At 41.1% G+C, this 15,147-nt stretch overlaps 1 protein-coding gene across 1 annotated transcript in view; it reads left to right on the forward strand.

Annotated features, from left to right (window-relative positions):
- The first annotated feature begins 4,061 nt into the window (after positions 1-4,061).
- Positions 4,062-15,147, forward strand: part of PEPD (peptidase D) — a 257,662-nt gene continuing 246,576 nt past the window's right edge. The window contains exons 1-3 of the mRNA XM_075940101.1: positions 4,062-4,214; positions 12,341-12,524; positions 14,396-14,523. Of these exons, the coding sequence (XP_075796216.1) occupies positions 4,171-4,214; positions 12,341-12,524; positions 14,396-14,523 (356 nt within the window). The 5' untranslated portion in view covers positions 4,062-4,170. The remainder of the gene's footprint in view (positions 4,215-12,340; positions 12,525-14,395; positions 14,524-15,147) is intronic.

The raw sequence follows: 15,147 nt of genomic DNA on the forward strand, positions 1-15,147 counted from the left end.
CCACACCTCATTTCCCTCAGTCCTTTATTCTCAAGCTGAGGTGTCTGCTGAGAAAAGCCACTCCGCGTCTCCCTGGTCTGTTGGTGGTGGGGGGGGGGGGGGGGTGCTAGCTTCACGTCTCCCTGGTCTGCTGGGGGGAAGCAGCTAGTGCGGGGTTGCCTCACCCCGTTTGTAAGTAGGGATCCGATGTAAGTCGGATCCATGTAACCCGGGGACTGCCTGTATATGTGAAATTGAAAGGGACTTTTCACGAGTACGATCTTGATGAACAGAATCTAATTTACTAAAGAGATTTAAAAGTCCATACAAACTGTATCCCATAAACATTCTGTAGAGTTATTTATCTGACCCTCTTGTTACTTGTTATTCGTAAGACACAGGCAAAGGAAAAAGATGAGAGAATTAAACTAAGTAGGAGAGTTGAGGCAAAGAAATACAGAAAGGCTGGTTCATGGGAAAAATGACAGAGAGGAGAAGGCTCTTGCCTAAGAATAGTGAGACTGTGTGGACAGGCAGAGAGTAGATGAATGGACTGAAGAGGAAGAAATTATTAGTACAGTACAATCCTTTGACAAAACTGCTAGATTAATAGCCCTGAAAATGGCAACCTTCTTTTTAACCACCGAAGTAAAGCACAGAGAGAAACTGTAAATTTCCCCATCTCATCCCACTAATGGGAATCAAGTGTTATCAACTAGAAGAGAAAAAATAATTTACTAGAGTTTAAGACTTCTCAGTGTTGTTGTAAACTGGAGAAAATTCCCTTGAAATTCAAAGTCTTGTCTAGGAAGGGGCATGGCGGAAAGGGATCTAGGGGTCATAGTGGACCACAAGTTGAATATGAGTCAACAGTGTGATGCTGTTGCAAAAAAAGCAAATATGATTCTAGGTTGTATCAACAGGTGTGTTGTAAGCAAAACTCGTGAAGTCATTCTGCCGCTCTACTCTGCACTAGTTAGGCCTCAGCTGGAGTACTGTGTCCAGTTCTGGGCGCCACATTTCAAGAAAGGTGTGGAGAAATTGGAAAGGGTACAGAGAAGAGCGACAAGAATGATTAAAGGTTTAGAGAACATGACCTATGAAGCCAAGCTTCATGAACTGGGCTTGTTTAGTTTGGAAAAAAGAAGATTAAGGGGGGACATGATAGCAGTTTTCAAATATCTAAAAGGGTGTCACAAGGAGGAAGGAGAAAATTTGTTCCTCTTGGTTACTGAGGACAGGACAAGGAGTAATGGGCTTAAAGTGCAGCAGGGGAGGTTTAGATTGGACATTAGGAAAAAATTCCTAACTGTCAGGGTGGTCAAATATTGGAATAAATTGCCAAGGGAGGTGGTGGAATCTCCTTCTCTGGAGATATTTAAGAACAGGTTAGATAGACGTCTGTCAGGGATGGTGTAGACAGAGCTTGGTCCTGCCTTCAGGGCGGGGAGCTGGACTTGATGACCTCTCGAGGTCCCTTCCAGTCCTATTATTCTATGATTCTATGAGTAAGAATGTGTAAAACTATGCTTTATCCAGTTTCTATCTAGTCTTAGTTCGGAGAAAGAAATGTCAAATGGATGACTTGCACAATAAACTTCAGGCTCACAAATTCTTTAGATTTCCTACTAAGGGTCTAAGACCCTTGGACATAAAAGCATATGACTACTTGACTTTTCTAGTTTTTCTGATTTACACAGTCCTGTCCAGACATTCTAAAATCAATATTTTTGTGTGATTGCTTCACGGCTCTCACATTTCAGTGCTTGAACTGCATCAGTAACTGTAACTTCTCACAGCATCTAGTAGACAACTTCTCCAGCAACACTTCCAACACAAGATTTTAATTATGCATATTTCCTAGCAACAGTGGACTTTGTTGTATCAAACTGGGCTGTGCCCACAAAAGCTCACGATACCATCTACATATTTTGTTAGTCTTTAAAGTGCTACCAGACTATTTGTTGTTTTTTAAGTTTTTCCTGTTACAGACTAACTTAGACACACCTCTGAAGCTTTTAAAGCTTTCTGTCATTTCTTAGGAAAATGTTCTCTGTATAAACCTACCATCTTATTTGCTTCCTGAGTAGTGAACTATAAACAATGACCAGATGCAGACACATGTGGCACTCTTGAATTCCTTTATGTAACTTGATTCACTTATTTGCTTTATATTGACCATTAGGCCAATTTATTTTCATTTGTATTTTAATATTAATGATAAACAGGTTTCCAATTCATTTGTATATGTTTAACATCAGGAGAGGTGGGAAGAAATTAAACTGGGGCAGTGAATTTATCTCCTTCTAAAGGGAGTATTGAATCCTCTCTTGTGCAGACTTTTTTAAAATGTGGAGTTGAGCAGGGTCAAACCACTGCAGCTTTGAGATTTAACTTGCTCCTGAAATACTCAGTTATAATAAATCTATTTACAGTGGCCACTTGTAGTAAGTCACTAAGAATGACACTATTTTGAAAACCATGACCACTCACAATTCCTGGGGACAGTGATGACAGAATTCCTTGTTTTAAAAGCACAGGTAGTGGCCATCCCCTCTGTCAGTATAAAGCCAATGACTCACAATTAAATAGTTCTGTTTCCATCTAGTAGAGGACAGTGATGTATACAAACAGCTGCCTGATCCTAATAGTATATCTCACTATTTTACAGAGGCATTTAATCTAAAAAATGTATTCAAGTCACATAACAGGTCTGTCACACTTTAAACAGCAATTCATGCCTCTGGACTTTTTTTATTGCTTAGTATTACGATAGTTGTCTGACCCCTAGCACAATTATACTTAGTTTCTACAGGCAGTTTATTATGTATGCACAAGTAAAAGTCAATTCAAATTCTGAAGTAATCTGGGGATTGTTTATATCATCAAAAGGACCAGATTTAGGGCCTGGGTCCATTTCCCACTAAAGTCAGTAAAAACATTAGCATTGACACTGATGGTCATTGGATCAAATCCCTAAATATTATGAGTAAATAAGTTCTGTTTCACAAGATATACAATAAAAGGATATCTTAATGTTAAAGGGATTACATCTCTATAGAGAATTCTAATGGAATGGAACAGCCATTCATTTCAGTGACCTCTATGCTATAAAAGAAAGTAATTCATGTAAAAAGGTAGATTTCAAGTCTGTTGCTTTTGGCTCAGAGAAAATTAATGGTTTCAATTGTCCTATTTCATGTACAGTACAATAAAACCTACAAAAGAGACCACACTAATTAGGCAATCTCTTGACCAAGACTATCCACAAATATATATTCATTTACACAAATGAATGCAAAGGAATTCTGCTCTTCCTATACTAGGATGACAGTGAGCTTTGGATATTACAAGTCCGAAATCCTCCTTTCCTCCCTCCCAGGGATTTTCTCTGAAATCATGCGAGCCAGGCCTCTGGGATTTCAAAGAGCCAAGCAAGGTGGTCTAAGAAAGCATTGGGTAGGAGGCAGGGGCATGGAGAAAGGCTAGTGGTTGGCCCCTAGAGCAGTGTTTCTGAACCAGTGGTAAGAGTACCCTTGGGGTACTCTAGAGAAGTCTGGGGAGTATGTCAACACAACTGAAATTTGGAGAACACTGAATTTTTGTTTTAAGTTTTACATTGCTGGATTATTTTTGTACTTTTTACACCCTGCCTGGCCACGATTAAGTTGTTTAAACAATTGTGTTGCAATGGTAGAAAAACATTGTGTGGGTCTAAAAACTGTAGGTACTGGGGTACTTATTTTTTTTTAAAGGGGCACTTTACTTAAAAAAAAAAAAAAGGTTGACAGACACTGCCCTAGAGCCAGCCTCTGCAGGAAACAGCCCTGGGAAGCAAACGAGCCGGGCAATCTGGGGCGTAGGGCTGCCCGGGATTTCTGGCTGAGGGCCGGTGTAGCGTTGGGATGGCTCGGGAGGCAGGGCTCACGGCCCGGCAGGCAAAGCAGCAGCTCTCCCCCTGCCCCGCGCGCGGTTCGGCGGGGCTCCAGCAGCACCTGCACGAGGGACGCGGCGCTTTCCCAGCCACGTCCCCCGGCTGCGCCCCAGGCCCGCGAGCAGGGCAGCGCGCCCGTAGGGCCCCCGGCCTCAAGCCAGCCGATGACGCTCAGCGCGTGGAGGGAGGGGGAGGAGGCGAGACAGGGATTCCCGCAGCGGCGGGCGGCCCCCTCAGCTGACTAGGCAGCAGATCACATGACAAGCGAAGTCCAGCGAGGCAACATGGCTGCGGCTGCGGGGTAAGCGGCGGTTCTCAGGCAGCCGGTGCCCAGCCGCTGCCCGGGCGGGAGGATATTCCCTCTCCGGGGGGATTCAGATCGTCCCCTGCCGGGAAGGGAGCGCGAGGTCCCCTCCTAGTCCCTTTGCAGCCCGACGCCCCCCGCTGACTTACAGCTTCCTGCTATCCCGAGCCGGGTATTTCAGCAGAGTCCCTGGGACACTGGCCATGCCCGGACGCGGAAAGTGCTTGCGGCGTAGCTTGTAGGCGCTGGGCAGACCCTGGTCGAAAATCCCCTCTTCCCTCTTGTACTGGGGGGCGGGGGCGTCCCGCCCTGGGGGCTTCACTACAGCGGTGCTGTATGTATGTAGCATCACTTTTTCTGAGAGCTGCGTGTCATAAGCCCTATATTGCTGTCCGATCAAGGAGTTTCTGCTGTAACTCTTTCGTTAGAATCTTGTACTTGTATTTGGAGTAGCGTGGGTCTGAGTCCTACCATTGCCGTCAACGTGAAATTCTGGTTTGTGCTGGTATGTGGCATAATAATAGCACTGAATTTTGTAATAAACACCCAGATTATGCATTTATAATTATATTTAATCCTAACTATAGTGGAGCTCTTGCTCTGCCATAATAAATGTGTGTAGATTTGAAATGCTCAGATTTCAGACAGGGTACCTGTGTTAATCTGGTTTAGCAAAAACAAGAATTTAAACTAAGGTTTCATGGGATGGAACTCATTTTGGCAGATGTTTCTGGTGAAGTGGGTTCCATCCCACGAAAAGTTATGCCCAAACACATTTGTAAGCCTTTAAGGTGCCACAGGATTCCTCATTGTTTTTGCTGAATGCTCAACGTGTAGGCAAGATGGACAGTAAAGCTATTTTCAACAATAACTATTTTTTAGTGCCCATCAGTTATGCTGAGGATCATTTTTATCAGATGACATACAGAAGCAAAGTCTCAAGTTGGTGGGAAAAAAGAGAATTAATGTTAATTAGATATTGTTTCATTGAAATATCCAAACCAAAAAAAAATCTCTATAATGGAGGAAACTGTAAAATGGGTTAATTGTTTGTACAGCATAGCATATGATTTCCTTCAACTTGGCTGGATTAATACTAGTTAAATGTTATGTTAACTTGTCTATGGAAGTGAGAGCTTCATTAGGCTGCAGAAAGTGTGGTGAATTGCGCTTAGAAATAGATTTTTGCTGAGTAGGCAATCTGATTATAGCTCAATTTTTATAACAAAATTAAACCATTTTACAGCTTTTACAAGCTGTAAAAATGAGGGCGCCTCCCTCTGAATAACAAGAAAAGGCAGCTCTGGAAATGCATTCATAAATCTTGTATGTGTAGATGAAAATCAGCATCTGTGAAGTTTTTTCTCCCTGGTTAATATAATTAGTTCCATTTTAAAAGGTTCTCCTATTAAAGTCAATAGCAAACTCTCAACTTTCAGGAAGACAGCAGGTTGCAAGAGGAAGATTAAAAGGACATCAATTTAAAATTGATGAAGTTTTTTGACTATTGTAATTACAAACAACACTTAGGATTATAGCAGTTAAAAGATTAGCAGTGAGGAAAATATTATTTTTGATTTACTCTGTGTATTTGACAGCACATTGCATGGATAAAGTGAGGGGAGGTGATAGCCTTCCTGAGCCCCTGGGAAGTAGGGGAGTGCATGGGAGAGCCAGCCCTCAGCACCACAGACCTACCCCCCCCCCCATCGGTGGGCCTGGATGAAGTTACTTTCATGGTTTCCCCTATGTAGTCATAGATTACAATGCACATAATGTTAACAATGTTGACTAGATTACAGGTTAAGGGTGATCCTTTAAATATAACTGTTAAACAAGGTGATCATTAAAGGGTAATTGTTTCAGAGCTTCAACATAGTTGCAGCTTTCTGGCAAGGTGAATGTAGCCTTAGTCTACACTATCAGAAGTGGTATTACAGAAGGGTAAACTGAGGCACAGGGAAGTTAATAGTCTCGGAGGGAGATGGGGAAAGAGCCAGAAATATATAGAAATCTAGGATTTGAATCTGCGTTAATCACTATATCACAGTTCCCTACAAAGATGTGACTTGTACCATATGTTTTGATGTAACTTCTGAAATACGTAAGCTTTGAATGCCTGAGATGAAAGAAAGTGGCATTTAAAAAAATGAGGTGGCTTACTGTTCCTTGAAACATTTCACTTTTAGTTTAATAAAAGTACAGAGTAAAATAAACAGCTCTTGTTCTAATCACTATGACCTGGTGGAACAGTAATCTTGTTGAACATTTGTTAAATGAATTTTTGCAGATGTCTAGAAAGATTAGTACTAGGTATATTTTCTAATGGTAAATATCATTTTGTCAGGTAGCAAATATGTCCCCAACTCTACACACATCCATGTGCCTGTTGACTTCAGTGAAATTCTGAAAAGTGTACGTGTAGGATTGTGGCCAAATTTTATCCCTATAACTATCCATCATATTCTGTATCCTATATTTGTTTAAATTACAAGTATAAGAAACAAACAATAATTCTAATGTACCTGACACTGTGTAGTTACAATAACAGCTTTTTAACAAATTGTCTTTGGTTTCTGAGCTGCTGCTGCTGCTGCTACTGTAGATACACAAAGTCATTAGTTTGGCAGCCTGTCATGTACTTTTCAGTTGGCAATGGTCATCGAAAGAAGGTGTTGATTAGAGTTACATTCCTAAATACTATACGAGTCTCATTTTCAGTGCCTTGTCTTGCAAAAGGAAACCGATTGAAAGATAATGCATGCTACATTCTTAGGAGTGTTGTAACAGTTGAGTTTCTGTGTAGTTACTAGCCTGAGAGAGAAATTATGAAAATGAAAGGTTGGGGAGAAGTTAATAGGAGATGTGCATACACAGAGGCTGATCCTGCTTCTATTGGCCACACTCTCATGGATGCAGTTCCTTTTGTAGTTAGTCTATCTAGCTTTCTACACGATTGTCATTCCTGTAGTAGGAGAGCTCAGAAAAGGAAAAAACAGGATATAGGAGGGAAGAGTGAGTGAACGAAGATAGCAGAGAATAAAAATGTGTTTTTGTTTTTGTTTAATTTTAAATAAAACACTCAAACCCCTAACTTTCCACTCCATGTAATTTTAAGTCTGAACATTTGATATCTTCCCTAACAAGGTTGTATGAATTCATACTGTGGGCTCTGAGTATTCAGCAAAGAATCTGAGGAGCTAAACAGTACTTTACACAAACCCTCTTGTGTCCTATATACCTTGCCATGGGGATCCAACACTGTCAGCTAATCTCACTCTCCTTAGAAGCCATGCAGTAGAGTCCAATATAGTATTTTCAGAAACCAAAGTCTTATATTAATGTCAAATTCTGCTGCTATTTATTAGGGATATAAAATCCTGTTTGTTTAATCTTAATCAGTTTAACTGGTTAAACATTAAATGGGAGTGGACTGGAGCAGTTCCTGCACTGTGAGCAGAGACTGCTTGGCTATGTCTACACTCGCGGTTTCTTGCGCCAGAAATATGCAAATAATCGGCATAATGGCATTGCGCAAGAGGGTTTTTGTTGCTCAAGGAGGGGCAGCGTAGACAGCTCCTTCCGGTGCAAGAGCCTCTTCTGCAAAAATGGCGGCTCATTAGGTATGCAAATAAGGCTCGGCGATATTCCACGCTTGGCCTCATTTGCATATTTCTCATGCAAGAAGCTGGGCGTGTAGACACAGCCCTTCAGCCCAGCTGCTTCTGACCCCATGCTGAGCTGCTGGGTTCCCAGCTCACATGGGCTAGGAGTTGGCAGCCTCACATGTGGCTGGTAGTGAGAGAGGTGAGGAACTCCTAACCTGGGTAGATTTGTGGGGAGGGCTGCTCTGGAGTAATGGTTAACTGTTACCCAGTAGACATAACCTGTTAAGGATGATGCTTACTGGGTAGCCAGTTATCCACTTACATCTCTGCTAGTTATATCCATGTAGTGATGTTGACTTTGGTGCATTCTTTTAGATGCAACTGAGGGTAGAACTTTTCTTGTATGTTTGTAAAAATGCTCTTGGATTAATTAATTTTCATCCTTATTTTAGTGAATGTTGTGATTCAACCAATATATTCAACTACTAGTAAAAGGTCCTATGTAAAATGGCTTGGAATGACATTAGCAAGCATAGTTGTATGTAGAGGGATAATTATCTCTCCTTGAGTTTGTTCTTAGTACTCACAAGTTTTGTATGCAATAAAAGAGCGTTTATAATAAACTTAATGGAGATTAAAATCTGATCAGTGCAGCCTCATATTAGTAGTATACCAGGTTATGGACATGAGAGAAATCAGTCTTTTTTTTTTAATCGCAGATACATCATAAAACCTTATAACTTTTCCAAATGTACAGTGAATGTAGCTTTTCCTTGAGTTTAGTGTAGGCTGGGTTGTGCCAAAATATCTGCCTTTCTTCTTGCACTATTAGAGGCTGTCCTCACATGAGACCATAATGGCCAGGAGAATCCGTAAAAGCCGTGTGGCATCTGACTGTCCCCTTTACACTAACCACACCTTTTTGTTCATATTGTGCTGTCAACAAAGAGAGTGTGTGACTTAAGACACCTCATAATGGCTTTATGTCTCCCAGAATCACTCCTTTAGGACTAGCTCTGGGGTGCTCTGTGGCTGAAGCACTCATGGGGAAAAACTAATGGGTGCTGAGCAGCCACTGGTAACTTCCCACCTGCTCCCCCCATACTCTAGCACCACAGACCTGCTGGTGGGTCCTGCAAATAAGCACCTTCCCTTTCTTCCTCATGCCTCCCGTTTACCACAGTTAGCTGTTTGGCAATGTTTGGGAGGTTGGGTGTGGGGAACAGTGAGGACATGATGTACTGTGAGGTGATGGAACTGAGCGAGAGGAGGTAGGGTATGTGTGGAGCAGGTGGGGGCAGGGCATAGGGCAGAGCTGGGGGTTGAGCATCCCCCGGCACTTCTGAAAGTCAGTGCCTCTGGGCTAGGCACTGATGCAACTTCATCACTATAACATGTCTGGTGAAAGTGCTCTATGCCGAAGGAAAGAGCAATCTCATCAGCACAATAAATCCACGTCCATGACAGGCAGTAGCTATGTCAGTAGTAGAAGCTCTCTTACTAATAAAGTCCACTAGCTTTTAGGTTGTTGTAATTTATGTGACTCGGGGGTGGTTTATTCATACCCCTAAGTGATGTAAGTTGTGCCTTAGTAAGTGGTAGTGTAGACTTGGCCTTGGTCTTGTGCTCAGTGATCCTGCCTGGGCTGTGAACTATGTAGACAGGTTTTATAGGCCCCTTATAAAGCAATCAATGCAAGCAGTCACAGCACGCTTGAGAAACTGACCTTAATTTCTGATTAAGTTTTACTGGATTATTTGAAGATTTAGAATATTTATTGCTAGGGTTGAATAGATTTGCTTTATCTTCCTATGCCTGGAGTTAGCTCCCAATGAAAACTTTATTCTGTACTGCACAGCTAGTGACTCATGGTTCCCAGCAACTGTCACATAGCGTGTTGCTGGGGTTGCAGGAGAAGGTAATAAAAATAATCAGATTTGATCTTTATGCATCATCAGCTAAATTCCTCTATAATTTAGTTTTAATGGATTAGTATATAAATGGATTGGTATATACCTGTATTTTATCTTAGACTTTGAAAAATGTACACTGTTATATCAGTGATTATAAAAATAGAGTATAAAGCATTTTATTAGCATCTTTATGGTGTATCTGCAGTTAGAAATTGTGGGTTAGATTTCTGATTATAAAGTTTGCTCTATAAAGCTGTAAATCAAAGGTTACTTTTCAGACTTATAATTTTCCATGAAAGCCATATAACAATTAATACATGATGGTGCATTGTTCTAATACTCTAAGGTTAATGTGGGTTAAATTTTTCCATTTTAGAAACAGGGTAGCATAGTGAGGCTGAATTCAGCATTATCATTTCTCTCAGAAAATTGTAAATATAGTTAATGGTCCTCCAGCTGCTGAGAGAATGTGCAATATGGTGTCTGGAAAGAGGCTGAATTAGTTGTACTTTAATCACTGGTTTTTTAATACTGCAGTTTTGAAGCTCCAGATCACTATTTCCCTATTGTAAATATAAAACAGAAGAATACAGTTTTAGACTCTTCCTTTCAGCTGGTTTTGAATCAGCAACTAAGAGTGTTAAATTGCGATGATTTGGCTATTTGATACAAAATGTATCGACTGCACGATTAGTCGATAAGGGGGCCCTCTGCAGAGCTGCATAGGGAGCCGGCTGGAGCTGGGAAGGAGCAGTCCTGGCTCGTGCCGGCTCTGGACTCCTGTATATTTTAAATATAGTAGGAGCTTCTGAGCTTTTACTACATTTAAAATGCAGAGGAGCAGCATCCCAGACCTGCAGGAGCTGGGCTCATGCTGGGTCCTCCAGCCTCTGTTCATTGGGCCCAGGCTGTCTTCAACAGCAGCCCCTGGCCGCAGCTATCTCTGGCTGCTGGCCTGCCCCAAACAGGGACTCTTGCTGGAGCACCTCCTGTTTGTGGTGACCATAGCTGGCCACGGATAGGGGCCCATGCCCGCAGCCAGCTAGGGCTTTCGTCAACAAGGGGCTGCATGGGACCTCACAGACAGAGGCTGCTGCCTCTCTGCAGCGGGGGCGGGAGGCAGAAGGTGGGAGAGAAAGGCGGCACTGCGGAGATGGTTTCCCCCCCAACCCTGGCTTCTGGCTCCCCCCTTCTGCCTCTCATACAGGAGCAGCAGGGGATGGGAAGCGAGTAGTCGAGAGCTCCATTTGACTGCTTATGCTTATTGGGTAGTCAAATAGTCGACTATTTGCTTAGGCCCCTATCAGCAACATATATTTATGGAATTTTAAATACCTGAGTTATTTAAGCAATGCCCCCCTCCCTCCCTCCATTTCTCAGCAATGGACAATAGCGGCTCCTTTAAGACTCAGGGTAAAAACCAATTCATCTGTTTTTACACAGGCCAAAAATGTAACTAAAAGAACATATGTAAACACGGATAAATCCATTTTATGTAAAGCTGCCCTTTGGTAAGAGCTTAGTTGTTTTTAAAGGTGCGCGTCTCTATCCTAAATTTGCTTAAATTGAAACACTGAAAAAAGTTTCTAAAATACTGTATCTTGCACTCCCTTGTATACATACAAATAGTAAATGAGTATCAAAAACGTCATTCTATGTGCCATTTTAACTGCCATCTTGCTAGGAATTGCTTTGTTCAGCTTTTGTAGTTTTTCCCACATGCTGTGTAATATTTTATAAAGAAATTGGCCCTTTCTAAATGTAACTTTTCAATTCTATTGTTATCAACAACTCATATTTTTCTCTCTCCCATCTAGGCTCTTATTTCAAATATCTCAGCAAACTACCACCTTTTGTATGTCTCCCCCCCGCCCCTTCAAAATCACTTCTGTTTTCTCTAACAGAAGCTAACTTCTGTGTCATACTATGAAGTATAACTGTAGCCAGCAGCATTTATTTTTAGCACCTATTTATTATTTACTACTTGCCTGACTTAAGTTTTCATATTTCATTCTCTCTCTCAGCAATACCATGGACTCTAACTTAGGGATGCGAAAGGTTAACTGGTTACCAGGGTAACACTCTAAATGGGTAATGCTTACCAGTTCCAGTTAACTAGTAACGGGGAAAAGGGGGAACTGGAGTAACTCCTCACCTGCCGAGGATAGGGGGCTGCTCCAGCCCCGCAGGGGGCCCAGGGTGGACAGGAGCTGCTCTCATCTGGAGCAGCCTCTGTCTGCAGAGTGCTGGGGTGCCCAGGAGGCATGGGGCTGTTTCTGAGTGAGGTTGGGGTTGGGAGCCCCGTGGCCAGGGGGATGCTCCAGCCAAGCTGAAGTAGTCCCTAGCCCAGAATCCTGCTTTTGTTGGTTAATGGATTAAATGCTAGGCAGATCTAATGTTTAACTGATTAACCAGTATTTTACATTCTGACTCTAACTACAGGGTTCTCTCTCTACAGTCCTAAAGCTTAATTCATTTTTGTGATTGACAAATGATTCTTTTCAGGATTGACTTCTTTCTCAGACTTCAAATAATCTCTGTGCCTATATTAACTGATATATTGTTTCGCAATACAATTACTTTTTTTTTTAATCCTTTCTAGACCATCTTTTTGGTTGGGGAACGAGACTTTGAAAGTGCCAATAGCACTCTTTGCTTTGAATAGAAAACGGCTGTGTGATCGATTAAGGGGGAATAAAGACGTCCCAAAGAATGCTATTGTTTTGCTGCAGGGTGGCGAGGAAACCCAAAGATACTGCACTGACACTGGCATTCTCTTTCGCCAGGTAAGATGTTCATTATTCAGAAACAAACTTTTGAATTACTACTTTTCTCAGATTGTGTCTCTGTCTCTTTCATTCACTTTTTTTCTTGTAATGTTTCCCTCTCTTTATTTTAGACTAGGAGGTAGATATTCAAACTAATCTAGGTTTTGCTACTTCCAGTTTTGCAATGCCTAGCTGATTTAGGAGCCCGACTTAATTTTCAAAAGGAACATGGGCATCTAAGAGCCAGAATCTCATTGACAGTTGATGGGATTTAGACTAGGTGCCTAATCACTTTTGAAAATATTCATGGAATCTCATAGATGTAGGGCTGGAAGGTACCTTGAAAGGCCATCAAGTCCAGAGCTGTACTCTGAGGCAAGCCCTAGTGAACCTAAACCTTTCTGAAGGGTTATTGGGGCCCCAAACTGGTTGAGACATCTAGGCACTATTGTATTATAAATAATAATAATAATAATAATAGAATGTATGTTAGCTAGTGTGTAATTGAATAGTCCTGTAACTGCATCAAAATTGTAGTGATTACACAACTAATTGATAAGTCCCCGGGTGCGGGGCCTGCAGCCAGTGTCCTTCCAGCCTGGCTCCTGGGAAGCCCCCTGTCACATCACTCTGCTGCCTCTGGTGGCAAGAACTGGTAAAAAGAATTCATTTGTAAAGTGAATTCTACAGTACTGCTTCAGTTTTGTGAACTTAACTTTCACATTTTGAAGAAAGGGGAAAAAGTAGATATTTATCTTCTGTGACAGCATGCTGCTTAGGTTTCTAGGGGAGAATGATACACAGTCTATAGTCACTTTTTGCAGAGAGTAAAATAGAGTTTACTCCCCTAATCAGTTTTAGCTTTGCCTCATCACCTTGTCAAATTTTGTTGTTCTGTCTCTGACTCATCTTTGAGTTTTGTCCATTCCTTTTTGTTCCCAATATAAAATATCCCTTGATCTCAGAACTTGGTACATTTTGTGCCCTTTTTATTGCAGCTTCTTCCTCTGAAGAAACTCACTTGCCCCCCCTCCAATTTGCCCCAAAACTCTACTACAATTTAGGGCTTAGAGCAGGCTACTCAATATGCAGCCTGCAGCCTGTCTATTTGTGGCCCGTGGTGCGGTTTGGGCTTGCTCAGTACTCAATATGCAGCTAGCGGGTGGGAGTCAAAACAAAAAAGTAGTCAATATAATGGTCTTCTGTTGAGATGTATTTTAGTAGTTAAATTCCTGGATTGTCATTGTTCATTAAAAGTGCTGTCATATGGGTGGAAATCAGGTAAATATTGCATTTTATTAATATCAGCACAACTGACTTAAATGGGGCCTGTATGTTGTGTAGTCTTGCCTTAATGTTTGTATTCATGCCTGTCAGTGTGAAAGGAGCTATTTAAATATATTTGTGTATTGCAACCACACTTAAGTTGTGGTCCTTGGCATGTGCTGTGAGTATCATTTCAGCCCCCGGGGCTTCCAAAATTGAGTAGCTCTAGATTAGAGGCACAATTTGCCCATCATATTTATTCTTCTTACTCTCTTCTTTTTTCTGACTGTTTTCTTTTTGCTAAGCTTTTATCTTATTTGAGATTGTAAAGTCTTCAAGAAGACTCTATCTTGTATAATAACACACTATATAAGTAATAATTGTTAGTTCCTGGAAATTGCCAGTAGCCTAAAACAAAGTTTGTATTACAGTGGAATGAAATGAGGTCTAAATTATCACAAAATCTATAAAAAATTGTGATACATGAGACAAAAATGTTTTTATGGGAGCTGACTGAAATTTGACTTCATATTAATGAAGTGTTGGTATAATATGTATTACATTAGTAGTTTGGGGTGGGGCACTTAAGGGATAAAGTAATGATGTTTTATTTACTTATATAGGAATCTTATTTTCATTGGACTTTTGGAGTAACTGAACCAGAATGCTATGGAGCACTTGAGGTTGATACAGGAAAATCCATTCTCTTTATCCCGAAACTCCCTGAAAGCTATGCAGTTTGGATGGGAAAGTAAGACATCTTTTTCAGTGTAGTCACTTATTTTAAAATTCTAAACTGTCATGTGCATAATGTAATTAATTGATATTTCAGTTTTAATAGTGGCTCTAATGGTATTGAACAATGCTGGATTAACTCCATTGGAGATTTGAAATGTTTAGCCACAGAACAAGGAGAACTGTACAGTAAGCTTTCTTAAGCTGCCCTAGTTGTTTACAGGTTTCAGAAGGGTTGAGTTAATCTATTACAGGAAAAACTTAAAAATTAACAAATAGTTTAGTAGCACTTTAAAGACTAACACAACATGTAGATGGTACATGGGCACAGCCCACTTCTTCAGATGATCGGAGTTGTTTACCTCAGGCCTGACTTGGCAGGGCCACTTCTGATGGTGAGAAGGAAGTTCAGTCTCCATTACCTCACTCAGTTCTTGGATTCTAACAACTGATGTTCTTGTTCTGGGATAGTCTATGAAGCATTTATGAGATTTGACAAGCACTGAACTAAGATGAATGCAGCTTATTTCATGTACATTCTAAACATATTTCTCAAAAGATAACTTAGGATTTTATATTGATTGTACATCAGTTTAAACTCATATTGTCCCAGTCCTTAATAATCCTGCTTATCCACTGA

Source organism: Pelodiscus sinensis, chromosome 12, assembly GCF_049634645.1.
Source record: "Pelodiscus sinensis isolate JC-2024 chromosome 12, ASM4963464v1, whole genome shotgun sequence".
NCBI lineage: Eukaryota > Metazoa > Chordata > Testudines > Trionychidae > Pelodiscus > Pelodiscus sinensis.